Source organism: Emydura macquarii, unplaced genomic scaffold, assembly GCF_026122565.2.
Source record: "Emydura macquarii macquarii isolate MOO-44397 ecotype Brisbane River unplaced genomic scaffold, CSIRO-AGI_Emac_v2 contig_1451, whole genome shotgun sequence".
NCBI classification, from domain to species: domain Eukaryota; kingdom Metazoa; phylum Chordata; order Testudines; family Chelidae; genus Emydura; species Emydura macquarii.
Window position 1 is genome coordinate 19849384 of NW_027131588.1, and position 20610 is coordinate 19869993.

The following is a 20610-nucleotide window of genomic DNA, read 5'->3' on the forward strand; positions in this document are numbered from 1 at the left end:
TCGTATTTCCTGATGATCAGGTGTGCAAGATATGAATAAAATATTTGTAAACATTGAGGGTGTGTCTACACGACATTGTAAACCTGGGTCTGCGGGACCTAGGTTCGTGGACTCGGTGTTTCCAAGCCTGTGCTTTAGCGTCCACGCTGTGTTGCAATCCTGTGTTTACAGTTGTGCTAACACTTCCACACTATATTATGCAGGCCTTCTGAACTGAGTCCATACTGCAAAATGACAGGCTCTGACTCTGACCCAACCTAAAGCAGGGTTCTCGGGGACCTGGGTAGTTAGTGATTGCTGACCCGAGTCAGACTGATCTGTGTGTGGATGGAAGGGGAGCTTGGGCTCAAATTGAGTCTGAGCTTGTGCTGAGTGTGCAATGCAGACATACCCTCAGTGGACTGATTCTGACCTTGCTGGCATATTGGAGCCGCACTAGGAACTGCAGGAGCTGGGGCAGAGTTCTCCCGGCATAGAAGCAACGTAGGTCTGACGTCATTGCCCCTATGCTATTCCCTTCCATAGGCTCAAGCGTCGCAGGCATGCTGGAGGTGGGGCTAGGACCGGGAAGGAGCATGTCAGGGGTCTGTGTCCATAGCAAGGAGCTCCACAGGGAATGCTGGGCAGCCTGCAGCCTGCAGGCAACCCTGAGGATGAAGCTGTAAGGCAACCTAGTATAATTTACTTAGGGCTGCTCTAACTTAAACCTCAGGCCAGCTTTGCCCCCTGGCCGTTGCTTCCGTGTTGCATCTCTCAGGAGGCATAGCACCACATGAAATACAGGACACCCATGTAAAGCCGAGGCCATTGTTAAAGTAGCCTTGATTTCCTGGATTGTGTTTGGTTATCTGAACCAGAGGACGGCATGAACATTTGTATATACAGTTCTGAGAGAAGACTGTTCATCACTGTTGGGAGTGTTTATTGCAGGTGCAGAGTCAAGGTTGTCAATGAACTAGTCAGAGATTGTTTTCTCTGTGTTTTCACATACGTGTGATTCAGCAGTTAATTCTGAAACCAGCCCTTCTGTAACCTCAGTTTGTGATGTCTAGTTTTTTACTAGAAGGGTTTTTGAATGGATGTATTCAGTGGTACATCTTCTCTTCTGTTGCATTTAGCAACTTTAACTCTAACTTAATAACATTTTTAAGTTAAATAATATGTTGATAATTTTTAAATGGAAATCTCAATGAATGTGTAACTATTTGTATTTGTGAGCAGAGGACATAATAGAATACAGTTATTAAAATACATAGTGTGATAACAGGACCTGATTCCCTTGCTGGTTATCCCAGTTTCAGTATAAATAAAAAGCAGTATGGCCTACAATATTGTGTTACTGTGTGTGGATGGAAAGGTCTAGTTGGGGAGTGAAGTTTCCTCATTCTCCAGCCATATTTCTAGCAGTTGTAAAGGGAATGAGTGCTCAGAGTGATTTTTGCAGCATTTGTGTGATACCTATGAAACACCCCAGTTGTTGCAAAGGAGTTTGTTTCCCTCCTTCTCCCCGCAAAAAAAAAAAAAAAAAGAAAAAAAAGAAAAGAAAAGAAAATTGAAGGACGAGGCCTGTTTCTGATCTCACAGCAATACTATGTTGGTGTTACTTTGCTGACTTAAATGGATTTACTGATGTAAAGCGAAGGGTGTGAGATCAGAATCAGCTCCATGGATCTATGGGACTTCTTCATTGTGTTCAGTCCCATCACACATACATATACGTAGTACATTTTAACTCAGAAGAAAACAGCAGACTTGATCCTCCTTCGTGGAAGTTAATGGAAGTTTTGCTCTTGACTTCCATGGAAGCAGGATCAGATGCAGCATTTCTGTAAGTGTCGTCTTGTATAGTGTATTGTGGCCAACAGAGGCTAGATGGCTATCATGAAGACAGTATAGCTAGATAACATCAGAAAGCTATATGGATATCCATCGTCCTCCCACCATGCATGAAACATGCTGTTATCCTGTTACAGCATCTCCTTATTTTTGCCTTTACCTGACTACTTGTGCGTGTAGAAGACAAAAGCAATTGCGGTCAGGTATCAGTGACTGCGTAATACACGGTCGACTGAGACATTAAGATTTAATTTAGGCTGTCAACCTCTGACTGGTCAACAGACCTCAGAAATCATTATACTAAATATCCCTGTAATATCAGCTCCCCAAAGGCAACTGATTGCTGATCGCCTTTTAGTGGTTATGTTTAAGAAGATACTAATTATATATGCATCATTCATGCAGTGGAACCCACTTGCATTATGTCTGTTAGGATTGTGGGGATTTTTTTTTTTTTTTAAATAGAGGGAAATCTTCCTCTGGCGAATACACAGATTCACTTAATATTGTTGTGTTTTCTGTCTCCTAATAAGTGTGCTTCACAAATGTCATTTGGTCTCAGGAGTGGGTTGGGATTTTTTAAAATGAATTTTGTATTTTTTTCTCTAGGATCAGGCGTAAGTGGTACTAATGGACTCTTCTCTCTTTGTGGATCATAAAGCTCTTCTTCAAATGGAGTTACTTTGGGCAAGTCTACACTACAAAATGAAGTCGACTTAAGTTACGTCGACCAGACAGCCAGCACAGTAATTAAATGAGTTTGGCATATCCACGCTAGCTCCTGCTAGGGGTGCTCATCCTAACTAGGAGTGCTTGCACTGATTTAACTGTCAGTGTGGGGCATTGACAGCTCTGACAGCCTGAGCCCTGCCGTGCTGGGACTCCAGATATCAGCTGCCTTACAATGACCTAACTTCGTAGCATAAATCAGGCCTCTGATTGTGCTCCACAAAGCCCATATTGAATTTCTCTTCAAATACCACAGTGTAGGTCTCTTGCATTCATATCACCATTTAATATTTTGAACTAAAATTCCATTAATTGAATCTCTCCAAGGTGTCCAGATACTTGCTAATTTCTTCCTGCTCTTGTTTATTCTTTACACAGCAGTAGCACCTGGCAGCACCAATTAGGAATCAGGGCCCAGCTGTGCAAGGGATGTGCAGGGAGATGATAGTCCCTGCCCCAAAGAGCTCACAATCTAGGTGATGATAAAACACTGCGGGTGGGTGTGAGAGGAGCAGGTAGCAATAAAAGGAGCCAATGACTGTACTATAAACCAAGGGCTCAGTTTGCTACCTGCCGAGGCTTTGCGGGATGCTAGTGCTCTATAGGCATCATGGGAGAGGATTCAGGGAGAAATTTAAAGGATAGCAAGGTGGTGACTGTGGATTTTTTTCACTTAAATCCTTTAGACCAAAATTTTCAAAAGTACCCCTCCAGTCTTGGGTGCCCAACTAGGGACTGCTAGTGTGTGATTTTCAGAAGTGCTGATTTATGGCTTCCAGAAGTAGGATCAGATCATTTGGTTTTATACCAGCAGAGGATCTGGTCCAGTGACCTTTATTTCCTTGAAATATCTTTTTATTGACCAAGTTCTGTCTTTCTGACCCACTTGGAGCAGTTCTAGGAGAAGTTCACTACGGTTTCTTGCTGCATCCCACAAGCAGGGTGTTCCATGACGGAGATTGCTCTGGCTTTTCTGCAGTCAATCCATGATAGAGTCAGATGAAAATAAATTTGCAAGCATAAATCAATAATCTGAATGCATATTTTAATCCCTAAACTATTTGGCTGTTACGAATGCTGGTGGTGGTGATGGTGGTGGGGGAATGGCCCGCTACAATGGGTATGCCTCTCTAGGTATTCATTCGACATTAAAGAGAGATGATTCCAAGGAAATCTACATGCTCTTCCTGCTGTGAGCCGGAGGTGCAGAATCCAGTGGATGTGACTTGCTCACTTCTCAGGGCACAACTGCAAATGGAAGACGTGTCTTTCAGAAAGGAAAGTGTGTTTAAGACCAGTCCTTAACTTCTCAGGCTGTCTTATGAAAAACACAGGTGCTAACAAGTAAGAAAGGTTAGAGGTGTTCAAGGTGGTAACTTCCACCTCTTCCAGCCAGGACATGTGGGAGTCAACAGAAACGGGTGCTGGGCGGGTCAGGGTCCCGGGTCTGGGAGAGTCTGAGAACTAGTAGACCAGATCTACGGCAGATGGAGCAGAAGTCTTGTGCTCCAGTAACCTTGCTGTCGTGTTGATGATACACATGCTGTCTGTTGGAACCTGAGTGTCTGACGGTGGCACCTGCTAATTAGGGTTCAGGTGAATGTAAACGATTGGGGGGTGGGGACGCTGCATCCAGTACCAGTTCATTTATTTCCTTTAACAAATGTGTCTCTGCGCTAACCTACCACTGCTAGCAGCACTTCCTAAGAGCCCTTATGCCAGCTCTGGCCACCCTACTGATTTGCCCCCGTGCTGAGGGAGGGAGTTGGGAGAGTGGCACACAGCCAGTTTACCCAGCTCTCTACCACCTGAGGCTTTTCCTTTAACTGAGGGAATCTAACTGGGGAGGTTCTTTGGCCTGTGTTGTGCAGGAGGTCAGATTAGATGATTTAATGGTCCTAGCCTTGGAAGTTACGGATCTCCAGCTGCCTGGTTAGAGCAGCTTTACCGCCGTCTTGTGTATCACAGCAGTTTAAAGGCCATAGTGCAGAGGGCAGCAACACGATTGGCACACACTGGTGTGTTTGCACATTCAGATCAGATGCAGCTGAGCACTGCATCCCAGACCCCTGTCATTCACCTCCATTTCTATGGGTGTCATCTCTCCTGGGTTTGGGTCTATGTTCCCCTCATCCACTCCTCTTCCCCACTTGGACTGTCTGTCTGCCTGCTCCATCCTGTCATCAGCTGCCACTACCTCTGTACCATGCCTAGGAGAGATCTCTCTCCTCTGAGCTGGTTGCTATGGTTACTTGCAATCTGCTGTGTTCTGGGGCTCCAGGAGCCAGAAATGATGGTGCTTTTGCAACATTTAGGTAACCAGCTCCTCTCCCTTATTGGGAACATCCACCCTCCCTGAAATCATGCTTGACACTTGGGTGCAGTTCACTCCTGCACAGAGGCCAGCATAGGGGCCATTTATCATTTAAGCCCTCAAAGTGGGGTTTGAGTGGGTTTTAGGTGGAAACCCTCTGCAAATTGTCCTCAGTTTGTTAACCAGTGTGGATGTGCTGGCAGGACGGTGCAAGGTATGTGCTGCATTCCTGTTTTGGAATGATTTTTGGAGCATCTCTATCCTTTGCCCGTATGTTCACTGCAAAGGGGAGACTGGTGCCCCGGGCTTCTGTTCCCAACGCTGCCACTGATTGCCTGGGTGACCTTGGTCAATCACTTGCCCTCCCTTGCACCTCAATTACCCCCTCTTAAAATGGGTGCCACAGGGCCCCTGCATGCCACTTGATGGTATCTAGATAACAGTGTTAGAGGTGCTAAGCATTGTTACTGTTTATTACGGACAGACAGTGACTGAGGCATCTTTATTTTTCTAACATGCTTTCCAGAGCCCCGGGATTGGTTTTGTAGTGTCCTGGCATCTGTCAGCATTTTTTACTTGTAATGGCCAGTGCCTGACAGGTTACTTAAAGCTTTTATTTCTGGTGTCTTTATTTTACTGCAGATGTTAATGAGGGAGCCATGGCATCACAGGAATAAAAGGGTTGCTTCTGAACTGTGAAGGAATTGGTTGCTTGGGCTGTTGCCCTTGGTTCCAGTATCTGGAATCTGTCTCTCTCTGTTTGTGCCTGTGTTAGTGTGTGTCCGGGGAGGGAGAACGTATGCTGAAGAAGGGAGGGGAGCAGGGGTGGAGTTTGTCTTTTTTTTCCACAGCCAGTGACGTGAGCAATGCCTGGAACAATCAGACTGGCTCAAAACAGTGTGTTGAAGATGCTGGAGCAAACAGCCTGGTGCATTTTAAGCAAACACTGATAGCTCCAGCCTAGGTTCTACAGACAGTCCTTACAGATTTGTCTCCAGCTTTACTACTCTGCAGTGGTCTGGGACGGGCCATTGTCTCTCCTTCCCTCCCCCCTACCCTCACTTTTGGAAATGATTGGAGTTAACAGTGTTCAGAGCACCAGCAAAGTCCGAGTGAGAGCCACAGGTTCTGTGAAATACTCCCGAGAAGATTCTCTCTGGCGACAATCCCACCGGTCAAAGTCTATGAAAATCTCCAACTCCTCTGAGTTTTCTGCTAAAGAAAGCAAGGTAAAAAAAAACCCCCAAAACCACAATGTTTCTGTCTGCTGTGAATAGGGGTAAGGTGATAGAAAATCTTGTACTGATGGGCTGGTGAGCAATGAAGGCATTTCATATGGCTTTGGGTAATCTCTAGCGATCACAGAATTGCTGTGAAAGATCCATCGCTTTGACAAGAGACTGAAGGCAAAGAGGATTTGTGTCGTATAGATGGGATTTTAGAGGGATGCCCTGTCTTGAAGATTGATGCAACGGTAAACGCTGAAAACTTGCTAGCTGTAATGCCAATTGGAGCTCTGCTCCCGGCCACACTGCCTGTATTTGCAAATTCTCTTGGAATTTTTTTTAGAAAATTATTTACACAGATTTCTTTAAAATCCATTTCCCTCCCCTCTTTAAATGGCTCTGCTTTTGTCTATGTAAGAGTTAGATAAAAATATCATCTCATTTTTACTGCATGATTGAATATTACCATAAAATATTTATTGGGAGGGCTCCACTGTACGTTTGTAGGGATGTATGTATTGTTGTTCGCTTAACCTGGATATAACCAGCTGCTTCAGGAGCTGAGTTTAGTGTGCTTTGGAGCAGCAGAGCACTGTCGCTGCTGTTTGTAGGCAAACACGCACATTGTATGCATTGGCACCTGCCTCATTCCACCACTGTCTGTGCACCCAATTGCCAGAAATGCCGATCACCTCCAGTGGGAGCTGGGCTCTCTGCACTACCCCAGAGGCACTCAGCACCTCACAGCATCTAGCCCTATGTGAGCAAGGTACTTTAAATGGTGAACAAATTTCCCTCTACCTCCCCTTCCACCCTACACAGATGATAACAGGAGTTAGAAGGTGCAGTAGCTGCTCACTAGGGAGTGTTAAAACAAGATTAGGTTGGAATGGTTTTGAAGAACGTCTAAAGGCATTTAGCCATGTTTTGTGTGTGTGCATGTGCCGGTGTGTGCATGTTTACACCGCCCCTACCTCCCCCCCACACACACACTTCCCCCACATTTCATTTATGTTGGAGACCTATTGTGTCTGTTTGTTCCAAATCCTACATATATCAGTGCGGGAGTTACATTCCAGAAGACTCTTCTGAAGAAATGTCATGTTGAATACATCCCTTCTTTCCACAGATATTCTTTGCTTTATCCGGGCTATGCACTCATGTACTTGTGCTGTTCAGTGAAGATCCAACACTCCTAGCCATGGAGCATTGCAAACTTTTTCAAATGTTTTACTTTCCAGTTTCAGTAAAAATTGCTTTTGAGAAGGACATTTCTTCAATATAACTAACACAACATGGCTAAGGTTGTTTCAGTGAAATAACATGACAGGGCTTCCTGGAGATTGCGGGTGCAATGTCATAGACTCATAGGACTGGAAGGGACCTCAGGAGGTCAGCTAGTCCAGTCCCTGCCCCAGTGAGGCAGGATTAAGTATAAGTAAGCTGTCCCTGACAGGTGTTTCTCTTGCTCTCCTATCGACTATTTTGACAAGCTACAGAGTAAGGGATAGAGCTTCAAGCACTTCCTGGCCCTGATTTTGCAAACATTTCTGTATGTAATTAACTCTAGGAATGTGAATAATTCCACTGAATTCACTGGGACTATTCATTTGCATAAAACTACTCCATGCACAGGTGTAGGGAGATCTTGTCTTTTGCTGGGTGGGCCACTGGACTGGGAATCAGGAGCCTGCCTTCTATTCCTGTCTCTGTCACTGACCTGCTGCGTGACCTTGAGCAATTCTCTTCACTCCTCTGTGCCTCAGTTTCCCCTCACCTCCCTTTGTGTCTCCTGTACATTTAGATCATAGGCTCTCAGGGCAGGGGCCATCTCTCATTATGGGTATGAACAGCTCCTAGCACAGTGGGCCTTTGATTTCAGTTGGCACCTGTAGTATTACTGTCATATAAATACTAATCATAATGTGTGGAATTCCTGTTGAAGCTAATAGAATTCTGCCTCCGCAGTGCTTGACCCTGTCAGCGGAAATGGAAAAAGTATGGTTTGGTTTTCTCTAGACTATTTAGCCCCACTTCCCAGTTTGTTGGTGCATTTTTATTTTTGCCGTATTACTATTTTTTTGCTAAAAAATTAATCTGTATTTGTCTATTCTCATTATTATTTATTTAGCATCCAAAAGTGTGCTGGCCTACAGTCATGTAGGAAGACCTGTGCCGGCCCACAAAAGCTTACAGTCAAAATGTGAGAGACAGAGCCAGACAAAATGGAGCAGAAGGACAGATGCACTATAAAGATTTTTCTTTTTATCTTTTCCTATTATTCTCTCCTTTAGCTGGAGACTGTCTGCCTTTTTAGGAGAGGCAGCATGGTCTGGTGCTTGGGTCACTGGATTAGGAACTGCTGTTTTGCTCCCAACTCTTCTATGACCTGTTATGTGACCTTGGGCAAATTGCGTCACCGCTCTGCTTGTTTCCCCTCCCACCCTTAGTCTGGCTGGTTGATGTCATTTGTTAGCTGTCTGGGGTAAGGACTGTCTCTCACTATGGACTTGATTCACAGTTACATGAAAGCCCTTTACGGGCCTTTCTGTGCTAGCAGAGCAGTGTACAATGAGTGTAAATGTAATAGCTCAAAAGATGTAAAGATGCCCGAGGGCAGTGGTTCCTAAACTTTTGGGGTTGCCCCCCCACCACCACCTGGTCAGCTCCCCCCCAGGAGCCACAATCGATAGCCAGGGCTCGGAGCAGGGCCAAAACCACGGTTAGGGGCCAGGAGCTGGGGCTGGAGCTGTAGCCGGGGCAGGGGTGGGGGTTGGAGCTACAGGCCTGGGGCCAGGAATGGGGCAGCAGCCGGGTGCCGAGGCTGGGGCTGCAGCTGAGGGGTGGGGCTGGAGAGGAGATGGGAGTAGAATGGGACTGGGTGGTGCTTCCTCCTTCCTACCCCCCCATGGGGGCTGGGCCAGGCATTGCTGTGCCCCCCTTCGCCCTCCAAAGATCCTTCATGCCCTTTTAGGGATGGCGCGCCCCACAGTTTGGGGACCTCTGCCCTAGGGTAAGTGAAAATCAGGTCATATGTGTTTTTACAGTGCCTAGCACAATGGGATCCCAATCCTGGCTGTATATAACTTTTCTTTGTGTGTTCAGCCTGACCCTATAGCTGTTTCCCTTCTCTGTATTGCCTGCAGCTATTTACCTATATTCCTGTTTCCACCTAGACCTACTTGCATCCCAGGTACATTGCACGTTCTGGAATAAAATACCTAAGAGCCTGTCACATGACTGCCACAGTAGACACAGGTGGACGGTGTCTCTAGTCTGTTGGCTGGAAGAGTGGGGTCTGGTGTTCTAGCCCTCCTTGCCCCTTCAGAGACAAGCTCCTTTTCTGGTACTTTGTGCTTGCACGCTCCTTTCAGGATCTCCAGTACTTTGCAAAAGTAATTAGCATTAGCCTTATTTTATAGCTAGAATAAATGAGCAGAGAGCGGTCATGTGACCTGCCCAGTGGCACAGATGGGAACAGAACCCAGCTGTCCTGACTCCCGTTCATCTACTGCCACACAATAACCAGGATGCACACGTCCCTTGGGCTCAGCGATAGCTACTGAAATACAGACCTGGCTAACTACATCTGCGGCTTTCCGAGCAGCTGGCCAGCAGGTTGGCATGTGTGGATGGTGCAGCAGGTTAATGTATCCTTTGTCACCTCTGGAGACCTGGGTTCAAATGCGGGACATATGAAATGTGTTTGATGCCCTCAGAACCTACTGTATGATCCTGCGTGGCTGACAGACAGGCCTAGCTAGTTGTATTGCAGTCCAGCATCGAGCTGTGTGAAACTTAAGTCTGTCTTGTCTACTAAGGTATATGAATGGTAAAGTGCCCCACATAGGTTTTTTGAAATGTGCTCTGCCAGTGCTACCATGTTCTGGAGCACATCTCTAATCTCTCCTCTCTGGCGTCTGTGTAACCAGCCCACCGCTTTTGTTCACAGTAATGCAGTATGCTCCCGTTAGCCTTAACGTTGATGAAAAGCTGAGGTGAGGGCAGCATAGATCTTTCTAGCTGGCCTGATGCGTTGAGATTACAGAGCAAAGGTACCCCGCGCAGCGTTTCGCCCTCAGCTCTCGGGAGCTCATCTAGCCTTCCACCTCCGTTTTCTGCTGGTGATGCGGATGGCAGAGTCTTTATTCTAAGGATCTGCTTTTTAAAATAGGAGGCTCCCTCAAAAAAATGTTCTACCTCAGTGATACTTTCAAAATTCCCTGGGTAAAGTATTCTCCCGCTCCCCAAAAACCTTTATCAAGCCCAAACTCTTTCCCTCCGCCCACACCAAAATCATCCGTCCTTCCCGTATACTTCCCCCTTTCACATTCACCATTCCTTCCACCTCCCACCCAATCGCTCTCCCCACCACACATCCCCTCCTCCTAGCTGGCATCTGTTTCCCACAGTGGTGGTGGTGGCAGTCAGGACATCCTGTGGCCTCTGGTTCTGGGGTGGGTGGAAAGCAGGCCCCGTTTGGGGGTGGTCTGGGTGGTTGGTTGGGAAATAGGTCCCATTTGGTTCTTGATATTGGATGGGTCTCCCCTGAATGCCTGCAGTCTCCTCCAGCTAGTGTGGGGTGAGTGTCGGGGAATGGATCACCCCAGGCTAGTGGGGGTGGGGAGCAGGTCTTGTTGGGTGAGTGGACAGGGCAGTAGGTTGGCTTGTAGCACCAGCTGGGGGGGGGGGTAGGCAGGCCCTGGTAGGGAGATAGGGCAGGCTGCTGTGGCCAAAGGACTTCCACACTATGCATCAGCTTTAGCATGGCCCCTCTCTTTCTTGAACACTGCTGGAATGTCTGGTGAGGACTTTCTACCTGGTGCATCTCCCATGTGCACCTGGAAGCTGGGGAAGAGGCAGGTGAACAAGCTAGATGCAATAGCTGCTGTGATAAAAAGTGGGTGTGTGTGGGGAGGCTGGCAAATGTTACCCAGCAGAGCCAGTCTCAGCACTCTTAGTTAGCACATAAAATAATTTTTTGCCAGTCCCCCCCCAAGGGTAAAACGTTCCTAGTCAGGGTTCTCATGATCCTCCCCTGTGCCCAGTGAGCTGGGGAGGATCATGAGGCAAATCCTTGAGGCATGTCCTAAGCTGAACCCACTATTTTTACATAATTAGTATATGCACTTGGGATCATTAGTTGTCCCCTAAACGTGCAGCAGAAATGGAGCCCAGCTGTCTGATCCTTTCATTCCTGACAATCCGTTTCTATTGGCCAGTGTTGCCAAGGGAAGGCATCTGCTACTTACTTTTTAAAGAAGTGAAAGTCAGGATTCTCCTTTAGTAGGACCCATGGCCGAGCTCATGCAGTGTCCCCCTGCAGCACATCAGCGTGGTGAACCCTGCTGACCAGGCTTTCATCTGCATTGGAAGGTTTTGTATTATCTGACTTTCTTATTAGCTAAATGATTTACCTTTCAGCAATAACCAGCTGGGATAATTAGTTGCATCTTCATCTCTGCATTCACACTTGGTTCTGTGTTCGTTTTGTTGTATGTAACTGTCTCATAGCTTCGTCCAGGATTTGCAGATGATGTAGATTTTGTTTGGAGTAATGGCTCTGGTGACTCAGTGACTCTTACATATGAACAGTTTAGGGAAGGAGAGTTAATCATCCAATGGGTGATAACTTATATTTTAATGCGTTCAGGAGTTTCATGGCAGTTGTCATAATAATGTGACTTAGTTCATTAAAATACAGTATATACTTATTCTATATACGGAGAGGAGTTGTCAGCCGCTCTCCGTGTTCCATGTCTGACTTCAAAGGGAGCAAAATGAGGCCATTGCTGAGTGCCTTTGAAAATATACAGACTCCTTTAATTCCGTTCCTCCAGACGAATTCAGCTTTAAAGTGAGGTGAACTAAAACACCCTTTCCCATGTCTTTAAAAATTCACCACACACTCACCAGTGGAAAATGTTCCCTGGCAGTTATGGAGGGGGAATGAGGGGAAGAACTAAACTACCAATTTCTCAGAACTTAGGCTAACCATTTTTTTTTTTTTTTTAAAGTTTTTTGCCTAAATAGAACCTAAAAATAAACCAATACCGCTACTGAACCTGCAGACAGTCAGCCTCAATACGTCTTCAGATGCTTAGAGCTTTGTCAAATAATGGCAGTGACATTAGCGGGGGGGTTAGGGTTTCGGCAGGGCTTCTGGCTATGATCCGTATCGGCGGGCCATTATGAGACTGTCAACTTCATGGATGTTAACCTCAGACCTCAGCTGCTGCTTGGGAAAGCACTGAGCAGGAAACAGAGAGGTATTAGAGTAATATTTGGTTGGGGTGAGAAATGACTGTAGGAAAGAGTAGACTAGATTTGACCCTTTCCCTTTACAGAAGCCCCGAGGCTTTGAAGGGTGGAGAAGAAACAGAAAGCTCTCTCCCTACCACCTGCTAGAGCAGAGAGGTTTAGGACAATTACTAATTCTGAGTCAGGTGCTGGAGCACCTCAAAAGGATCCAGAGTCTAGTCCTCTGATTAACTGGTGTCTGGTAAATTTGCCAAGCCCTGCCCTTTCCCATCCTTGCAGATGAGCAGCTGTAATTTTGTTGGCTAAACGCAAATGTGACAGAATAGAAATGCTTTTGTTTCAAATGTCCTAATTATGATTTTTGGGAGCACAATTCCAGCTAATAAAAACCACTCTTCTGTAAAGTCACTATTGTAATCTCTGAATAGTTACACCCTGATTTAGGAAAGCACTTAACCACTTGTTAACTTGTGGTTAAGTCCCCTTGATTTTATCATGAGCTTAAGTTTCTCTCTGAATCAGGACCTTAAAGAGTAGCCATAAGATGGCAGAGGACGCCCTCTGGCTGTACGTGTTGATCTGCCACTGGCTTTAAAATATCAGGAGAGGTTTTTATGATGATAAAGAATCTCTTGGGGCCTGATTCAGTGAGATGGTAGAGCTTAAGCTGGGTTTACAGCTGTTTTGCATCCCTGGACTGATGCAAAACAGCCGGCCCAGAGAGTGCAATGAGAATGCAGTTGGTATACCCTTAGCTTCTGCTCAGCTAACTGTTCCTTGCCCCAACATCCATAAAGATATCAGTTACCCTTAAAACCTTGTTCTTTGCCTCAGAGTTTGCTAGTTGTTCCCCATAGCAAGTGCAGCGAATACCTCACGCCAGTGTGTTTGTCAGCATTGGAGCTTTTTAAGGCTGACCCATGTAACTGATGGAGATTGAAGGAATCTGTCTAGCTACCTCTCTGTTGCATGTGAGTCTTCACAATCATGAATGGATGCGCCTCTCAGTACTCCTGCAAGGAAGAGGGTATGCCCAGAGCACAGCATAGACTTGCTCAGGGTCACCAGCAGGTCTGTGGCAGAGCTGAGAACAAAACCCAGCTCTCCCGTGTCCTAGCTCAGTGCCCTATCCACTGGACTGGCCTTCCCACTCTGAACGAATGGTACTCTTATCGCATTTCTGACTAAGTGGGTTACAGCCCACGAAAGCTTATGCCTGCAGAAATTAAATGTGTTAGTCTTTGAAGTGCTACAGAACTCTCCTTGTTTTTGCTGCATTTTTGTAGTAATTCATTAGGGTTTTCTGTGATCTGTTTGTACTGGGCCCAGTGTTAGGTCTAGTTACTGTTGTAGCATGGGGAGTGTGAACATCACCAGACCTGCTGTGCATTAGGGTGACCTGGGGGAAAGAAGGGGCATCTGCACGCTTCTCTGCCGATGCCAGGAACTGAACCATAAATTATCTGCTGCCACTTTAAGCAGCACTGCAGGTATCCCTAACCTTAATTTTATTATTTGAATTGAAGTAGCACTTAGAGGCAATACACAAGATTGGTGTGCCATTGTGCTAGTCCCCGTACAAACACAAAGTGAGAGACAGTTGCTGCCTCTCAGAGCTGCCAATCTAAATGGGAAAGACAAATTGTGAGGTAGGGCAGTGCTGTTATCCCTGTTTTACAGATGGGGAACTGAGGCACAGAAAGACTGAACTTGACCAGGGTCACATAGGATGCTTGTGGTGGAGCAGGGCTTGAACCCAGCTCTCATGCAGCACAGGCTAGGACTCTAACTACCAGACAATCCATCCTCTCTGGAATACCCTCTGTAGCAGTGAGAGGAGAAAGGTGCTAGGGCTGAGTGATACCTTGTGGAGAGAATTTGTTGTTTTTCAGTGGGGCTCTCTAGTCCTCCCCACACACCCACCATTGTACTGGGTGGATGATGCTAACCACCCTCTTAAAGTAGGAGTGTAAGGTCTTGCTCAGTAACAAGTGCTGTGAAATGCACATAATTAACATCAGTCAGTGAAAGAGCTGAAAGTAAAACCCATTGTCTCCTGCTGGTCCCAATCTCCAGCACATTCCTGTGGGCAAAAACAGTGGGGTAGTCACTGCTGCCTTCCCCATCTGGAACTCTAGTTTTGTGCCCACTGTATAGAAAGCCCCATTGGGCTGGAGCATGCTCACTGCAGATGGATCTCCGGAGATTTTAGCAGCAAACCTATAATAAGTAACACTGAGGGTGTGCAAGTAACCATTTTCAGAGGTTTTTAACTCAGCCAGATAGATCTGGGTGGACTTTCAAAGTGACGACCAAACTCCTTGACTCCAGCGCCATCCTCCTGCCAAACTTCCAATTCCTCCTACAAAGCTGGGGGAGCTAGAGCTCTTCAAAGAAACAACTGGAAAAAAGTTAATATTGGCAAAACTCTCTGTTTTCCCCTAACTTTATTCTTCGAAAAAGCTGAATAGTTTTAACTGAAACTCCTCCCAAGCCTATGCCAGAGAACGAACATGGAAATACCAATCTGAATAATTGAAGGTTAGCAAAGTTATAAGAAACTGAAAACGGGGGCTCATAGTGGAAAGTATCACACAACCTTGACTGTAAGCATCTCTGCCAGCTCCTGCTATTACCAATAAAAGGAACCTGGATCTAATTCATCTATAATTACACCTCATATTGGTGTTAACCTGGTTCTCTTTCCCCTTCTCCTGGGGAATATTTACCTAATTCTAAGACAAGACATCATCGGTGGGTTTAACAAGTGGGACCCGTCACAAGTGGGTCTTGTCTTAGAATTAGGTAAATATTCCCTGACCTTGGTCTGTTTGTCCTTAGTTCATGAGCTGCTTGGAGCACTGGCCTGAGCAAACCGCTCTACAGCAGATAAATAATAATAGACTGTAAACAGTTCAGAGCAGGGTCTGCATTACCCTACATGTGCGTCCAGCGCCCACCATAATAGGACCCTGGATGTCACTTGTGGCCTCTGGGCTCAGACCTGACACAGATAATAATAGTATGTGTGATGCTTCATTACAACACTAACAGTTGCTGTTTTAATCTAAGGAACGTGATTTTATGACCTTGCTTAAGAGATAAAATAAAGATACTGTGGCCCTGTGCCACCTATGCGTGGTCCTGCTCCTGCAGTATAGTAGGCATGCCAGAGCATGTCGAGCAAGAAAGGCTGCACTCTGGTAATCCTGGGCTTGCAGAATGGCCCATGCAGTCTTGCTCTAGTCACTTCAAGTTAGATCGGCCAGGAGGCTAAGTTATGCCCCACAAACAGATGGCAGAAAACCATCTATGCACCCCCCCCCCCTTGGGGGTACTGAACATAGCTCAGACACATCTCTTTATCTGGCCCAGTATGTCCACTAGCCTTTTCCCCAGTGATATTTGTCAAACTATGGGCACAAGGAGTTACTTTGCACAGGGACTATAAGTTGCTAGTAACTGCTACACAGTTGTGTATAGCATTGGAGGAGATTTTAATTGTAAGAGTGTCTTTGTTTGACCTGGTTGCATGTGGTTGAATTACGGCCAGATTTTTCACAACTTTTATATGAATAAGAGTTAAGCATGAAGGCCCTAGTCTGTGGGACTCCAACAGAGCCAATGGGGGAGGCAGTGGGGCTCATAGTTGTGTGATGGGATGGATAAGACTGGGTTCGACTTTGTAGTCCTGTGTAGAGTGGGGCTACGTTTTTTAATTTAAACTTTTTTTGGGGGTAGAAAATGCAGATTTGATGATATTGAAGCAATTTGTGTCAATGCTGCCAAATTGTTCTGATCACAGGAAAAGAAATCCAAAATAATGGAAATGTTCTGCTTCAACATTTCCAAAATAAAACATTGGATTTTTCAGTTCGAAACTACTTTTTGTCTCGAAACACCCTTTAATCTTATTTTAAATATTTTAAAAAGCTAAAAAAATGCTCAAAATGAAATTTTGTTATGGGATGAACAAAATGGTTTGTTTGACTGGAAATCCTTTTTTTTTTTTTTTTTTTTTACTTTTCGATTGGGTGAAAGTTTTGAAATATTTCGTTTCCAGTTCGACCAAACCAAAATTTTGTTTTGGTGTTTTTTGGGTTTGCCAGAGAACCAAAAAATCCATTATTCTCTCACCTTTAACTGTAACTGATCTTTTTGTTTTGGGGCAGAATTAAGGCTCTCTGGGTGCTGATCAGTAGAAGTTTGTTTGTTGGTGTGTGCGCTTGAACTGGGTATCGGGAGCCATGATTACATACCTTTAGCTGGTGATTTCCGTACTTTCTCAAAGGTGGGGTGTTGTATTTTGGTAACCATGTCTTGTTTCAAGTTCTGCTTCTTTTGGATGTTGACAGAGGCATGTGTGTGTCTGGAGCGGGGTGTTTAGGAATGATCTAATGGGGGAGTAAATCTACTTGTGTGTGTAAAGATCCCAAGTGTGGGGTATAAGCAGTGCTAGAACCTGAGGTGTTTCACTAACAAAAGCACAGGCCTTGGCCACTGAAATTAAAGGAATTACTCCATTAGCTGTTAGCAGTAGCAGGCTCTTATCAACCATATGGGTCAACTAGTTGAGGGAATCGTGATCAGACTCACTTAGCCAATGTGGTATGCACGCTTCTACTCAGAGGAAGCTCATTCCAACTATCGGATGTCCACAGGAGTTCAAATTCCCCTACAGGCCACCATTTTGTAAAAGCCTGTCACAACAGGCCATTGGCACTGAAAGAACTTGGGACTTTCAGTGCCAAAGATACTGGCCTTCCAGTACTATAATAATAATAGACTGTTATCCTCAAATGTACCAGATATTTGCAGTTTATTTAATGCAAGTTACATTGTACATAGAAACAGAATGTTTTATGGGTGCTTTTGTGTATGCATATGTGATGGAAGTATGAAAGTGTGTTTGGGCTCAGTGATTTTGATGTGTGTCACAGGTAAGCTATTCTGGTACAGATCTCTAAATAAATGCCAGGGATGAAAGCCTGGCTCAGTTGAAGTCGATGGCAAAACTCCCAGTGATTTCAGTGGGGCCAGGATTTGACACCAGATGCAGTACCGTGGTCTTACAATTTCTTGCATTTCAGAAGCTTGTGATATATTTCAAAACCAGAATTTTACTCAAAAAATGTATCTGATGTTTCTCCCACTAGAAAATAATTGAAATCTCAGACCCTGTACTCTAAAGGTTTTGTCTGACCTTGACTAGTATTCTCTGTCCTGGTCAAGTCTGGGTTGCCATGCATGGCTAATGCTCTTTCTTATTCAGAGGCAGCTCACTTGCTAGTGGGAGTTAGACATTTTCCATTGGCATCTTGAAATATATCTGACAGAGTCCGAACAATAATTCCCTCTTCTTTCTTTCCCTTTGTAGGCTCTCTACAATTCGATCAAGAATGAGAAGCTTGACTGGGCCGTGTAAGTATACTGTGCAGAATTTATGAGCTTAAAATCAATCGTGGTTGTAGTAATCCTATTTCCTATCCACGTTGCACTGTGAATAGACTCTGGAACCTGTTGTCTTGGTCCCTGAGACTCAGACATGGGATTTGCTCTTCCATTCGCAAATGGCCGCATTCTACTCCCCTTCTCCTCCAGTAAGGCAAGTTGTTGATGCAAATCAGCTTGTCTGCAAGGAAGGAGGACATTTAATTCAGTAGGAAACTTCAGCTTCAAAAGACAGAAATATAAATCCTCCATTTGTTCTATGACTGCATAAATAAAACAGATGTTGAGTTTCTTCCTTTATCTTCCAGTGCATTGTGTTGGAACCACTGAATAGAAACGCAAGTCTTGGATTGAGTTTCCTACTCTTGGTTTGTTGTCTAGTATTTTCTTTGGATTAACTATGGAGAATTTAACAACAACCTAATATTTTAAAGAGACTTAATTCAGAAAAGACTGATCTGTCCCCCGTTTATCTGCTTTTGACAAGCTTGTACTTCATCAGAACTCACTGTTAAACACAAGAGAAAACGTCTGTTTCCAACTGTATTAATCGGCATTTCCCCTTATCCATTTTCTTTGCAGCATGACTACGCCAATAGGAAAGGGATGCACCAGCCATAGATTGATGCTTGTGCTGAGTAGTGGATTTTGGTGTTAAAGAAAAGGGTTACGCCCCATAGTAGCAGTATCTCTTTGAGATGTTTGTCTGTGTGGTTCCAAACCCTGGGTGATACATGCACCCTCAGTACACAAGCTCAGCTTTCTGGAGAGCACAATCCATTGGGGCTGCTTGCCCCCTGTCTAGGCTCTTGTGTTCCCATCTAAGGATTCATAAAAGGGAGCAGCCCCGGCCACCACTAAGCTCCCTCTGCTCAACCAAGAATCTGTTTTGTTGCTTTGAAATAGTGGGGAAAGTGGGCAGGTAGCAAGAATCCACACAGGCAATCATCTGGAAGCAGGCAGCCTTTAGGATGAGCAACCGCTCTTCTTTCGTTGAGCATTAGCTGCATGGATTCCCATTCTCTTCGTAATTAACAGACAGTGGCATGACTCAAAGGAGGTGGATCTGAGAAGCCTCACCTGGGTAAAGTTGCAGGACTGCTCCCCCAAACTGCAGCTCTGATCTAGAATAATGTGACATGGATATACGTACAGGGCCCCATCCCATGTCTTATACACCCTGGCAACAGAGACATTCTGAGACGAACCTGGCCAGCTGCCTTAGGCCTGGTGGAATGTGCTCTAAGGCTTGTTGATGCCAGAATTTATCTAGTTCTTGGCAAGAGAGCAGGCAGAGACTAATCCACTTAGATAGCCTAGGTGGGACTCGATTGGCTCCTGGCGTTGTTCCCGTGGCAGTTTCAGTCAAGGTGATTTACGGGAGGGCATAGTCTTGTTCAGATAGTAGCTTAAAGCCCTCTTAACATCTAGCCAGTGCACCCCAGTCTTTCCTGAAGGTGAGAGGGGTTTGGGAAAAAATACAGACTGGCTCATGGAAATGGAAATCGGAGACTCCTTTGGATAGGAATTTGGGGGTGTGGGTGAAGGACCACTTTATCCTCATGGATTTCTGTATGTGGCTGCTCAGTCATTGGATTGTTCCTGAGGCCCAGGCACTAAGCTCACAAAAAAGCTGCCTCCAGCGCCAGAGAATGCAGTTCTGAGAATGTCCTGAGAACAGCGCCAATGGTGGTTCTGGACTGTGAGCAATGGCTGTGGGAGGGGTGGGCTTGAAGCCTTCCCCCTCATTCTGCACTTGCTGTTCACAATAGTGATGCTTTAGCTCTGGGCAGCTCAGGGGCTGCTCAGGGTGAAAAGAGAGGGACCATGACCCCACCCCATCCTCTAGATTGGCCTGCAGAGGAGGGTGGACACATGGGGACAGTCAGCTCCATCATAGTGGATGGAGCCAGCTCCTTGTTATCACAGGTAAAGCTGTGGTAGTTTTAGGCCAGTGATGAGAAAAGCGCTGGAGAGTCCGAGTGTAGAGGCACCCAGGGTGTTGCAATGTGAAAAAAATGCTGTTAATCTGGTCACAGTCTCTTTAATAGCTGAAGATCCTGTTTGTTCCCGTGGGCTAAACAAGGGTTTGAGCTTTGACAGCAGTTGTTACGTGATGGATTAAAGACCTGGGGCAGAACAGGCTAAGACGATAAGGGATATTTGGAGGACTGCTATATGATCCTCATCTTGTTCTTTATCGCTTGTTACTGGCTAGACCTGTCGTCATCCTAAAAGACATGCTGTCCGTGCTGCTGTTTGCAGTCTGGCCACAGATCTGGGTCCAAAGCCCACTGACGTTCATGGAAAGGCTCCCCTAAATTTCATCATCAAACCTGTAGACAGAAAAGCACCACAGTATTCAACAGATCCACTCCTTTGTGTGTTCAAAGGCATTGATGCTTCTTTTAGTAGCAAAAGCCTTTCTTTATACTCCCATCAGCAGGGCAGAGTAAGTGCAGTTCTGGGATGGCAAGCTGCATTCCGTTCCTTCTCACCTCCATCAAAGCCACCTGCTAACTCAGTTCCAATTGCAAGACTGCCAGGCTGTTAAGATGAAGCATATCTTGTGATTTGTAACATACGTTACTCTGATCTGGAAGTTACTGAGAGTCAATCAATATGGGCTCCTATATCTCTTTTTCTTCTTAGAGTCACTTTTCAGAGAATTACACTCTCAGGAAAGAATCTCTCCTTATTTTAACTGCTTCCCAATTCCTCTTACATGAAGTGCTGTTTAGTAGGATTGAATGAGATAAGAAGCGTGATGAGAGAAATCAAAGTACCAGTAAA

General features: G+C 45.4%; 1 protein-coding gene across 3 annotated transcripts in view; it reads left to right on the top strand.

Annotated features, from left to right (window-relative positions):
• The window catches only part of LOC137156453 (PH and SEC7 domain-containing protein 3-like), a 122963-nt gene that overhangs the window by 71760 nt on the left and 30593 nt on the right, over positions 1-20610 (top strand). For 2 of the 3 annotated variants that reach the window (XM_067553295.1, XM_067553296.1), the window contains one exon: positions 17744-17787. In XM_067553295.1, coding sequence (XP_067409396.1) covers positions 17744-17787 — 44 coding nt within the window. Of the gene's footprint in view, positions 1-5803; positions 6109-17743; positions 17788-20610 lie in introns of those variants that run through there. The other variant, XM_067553297.1, reaches the window with a different exon arrangement.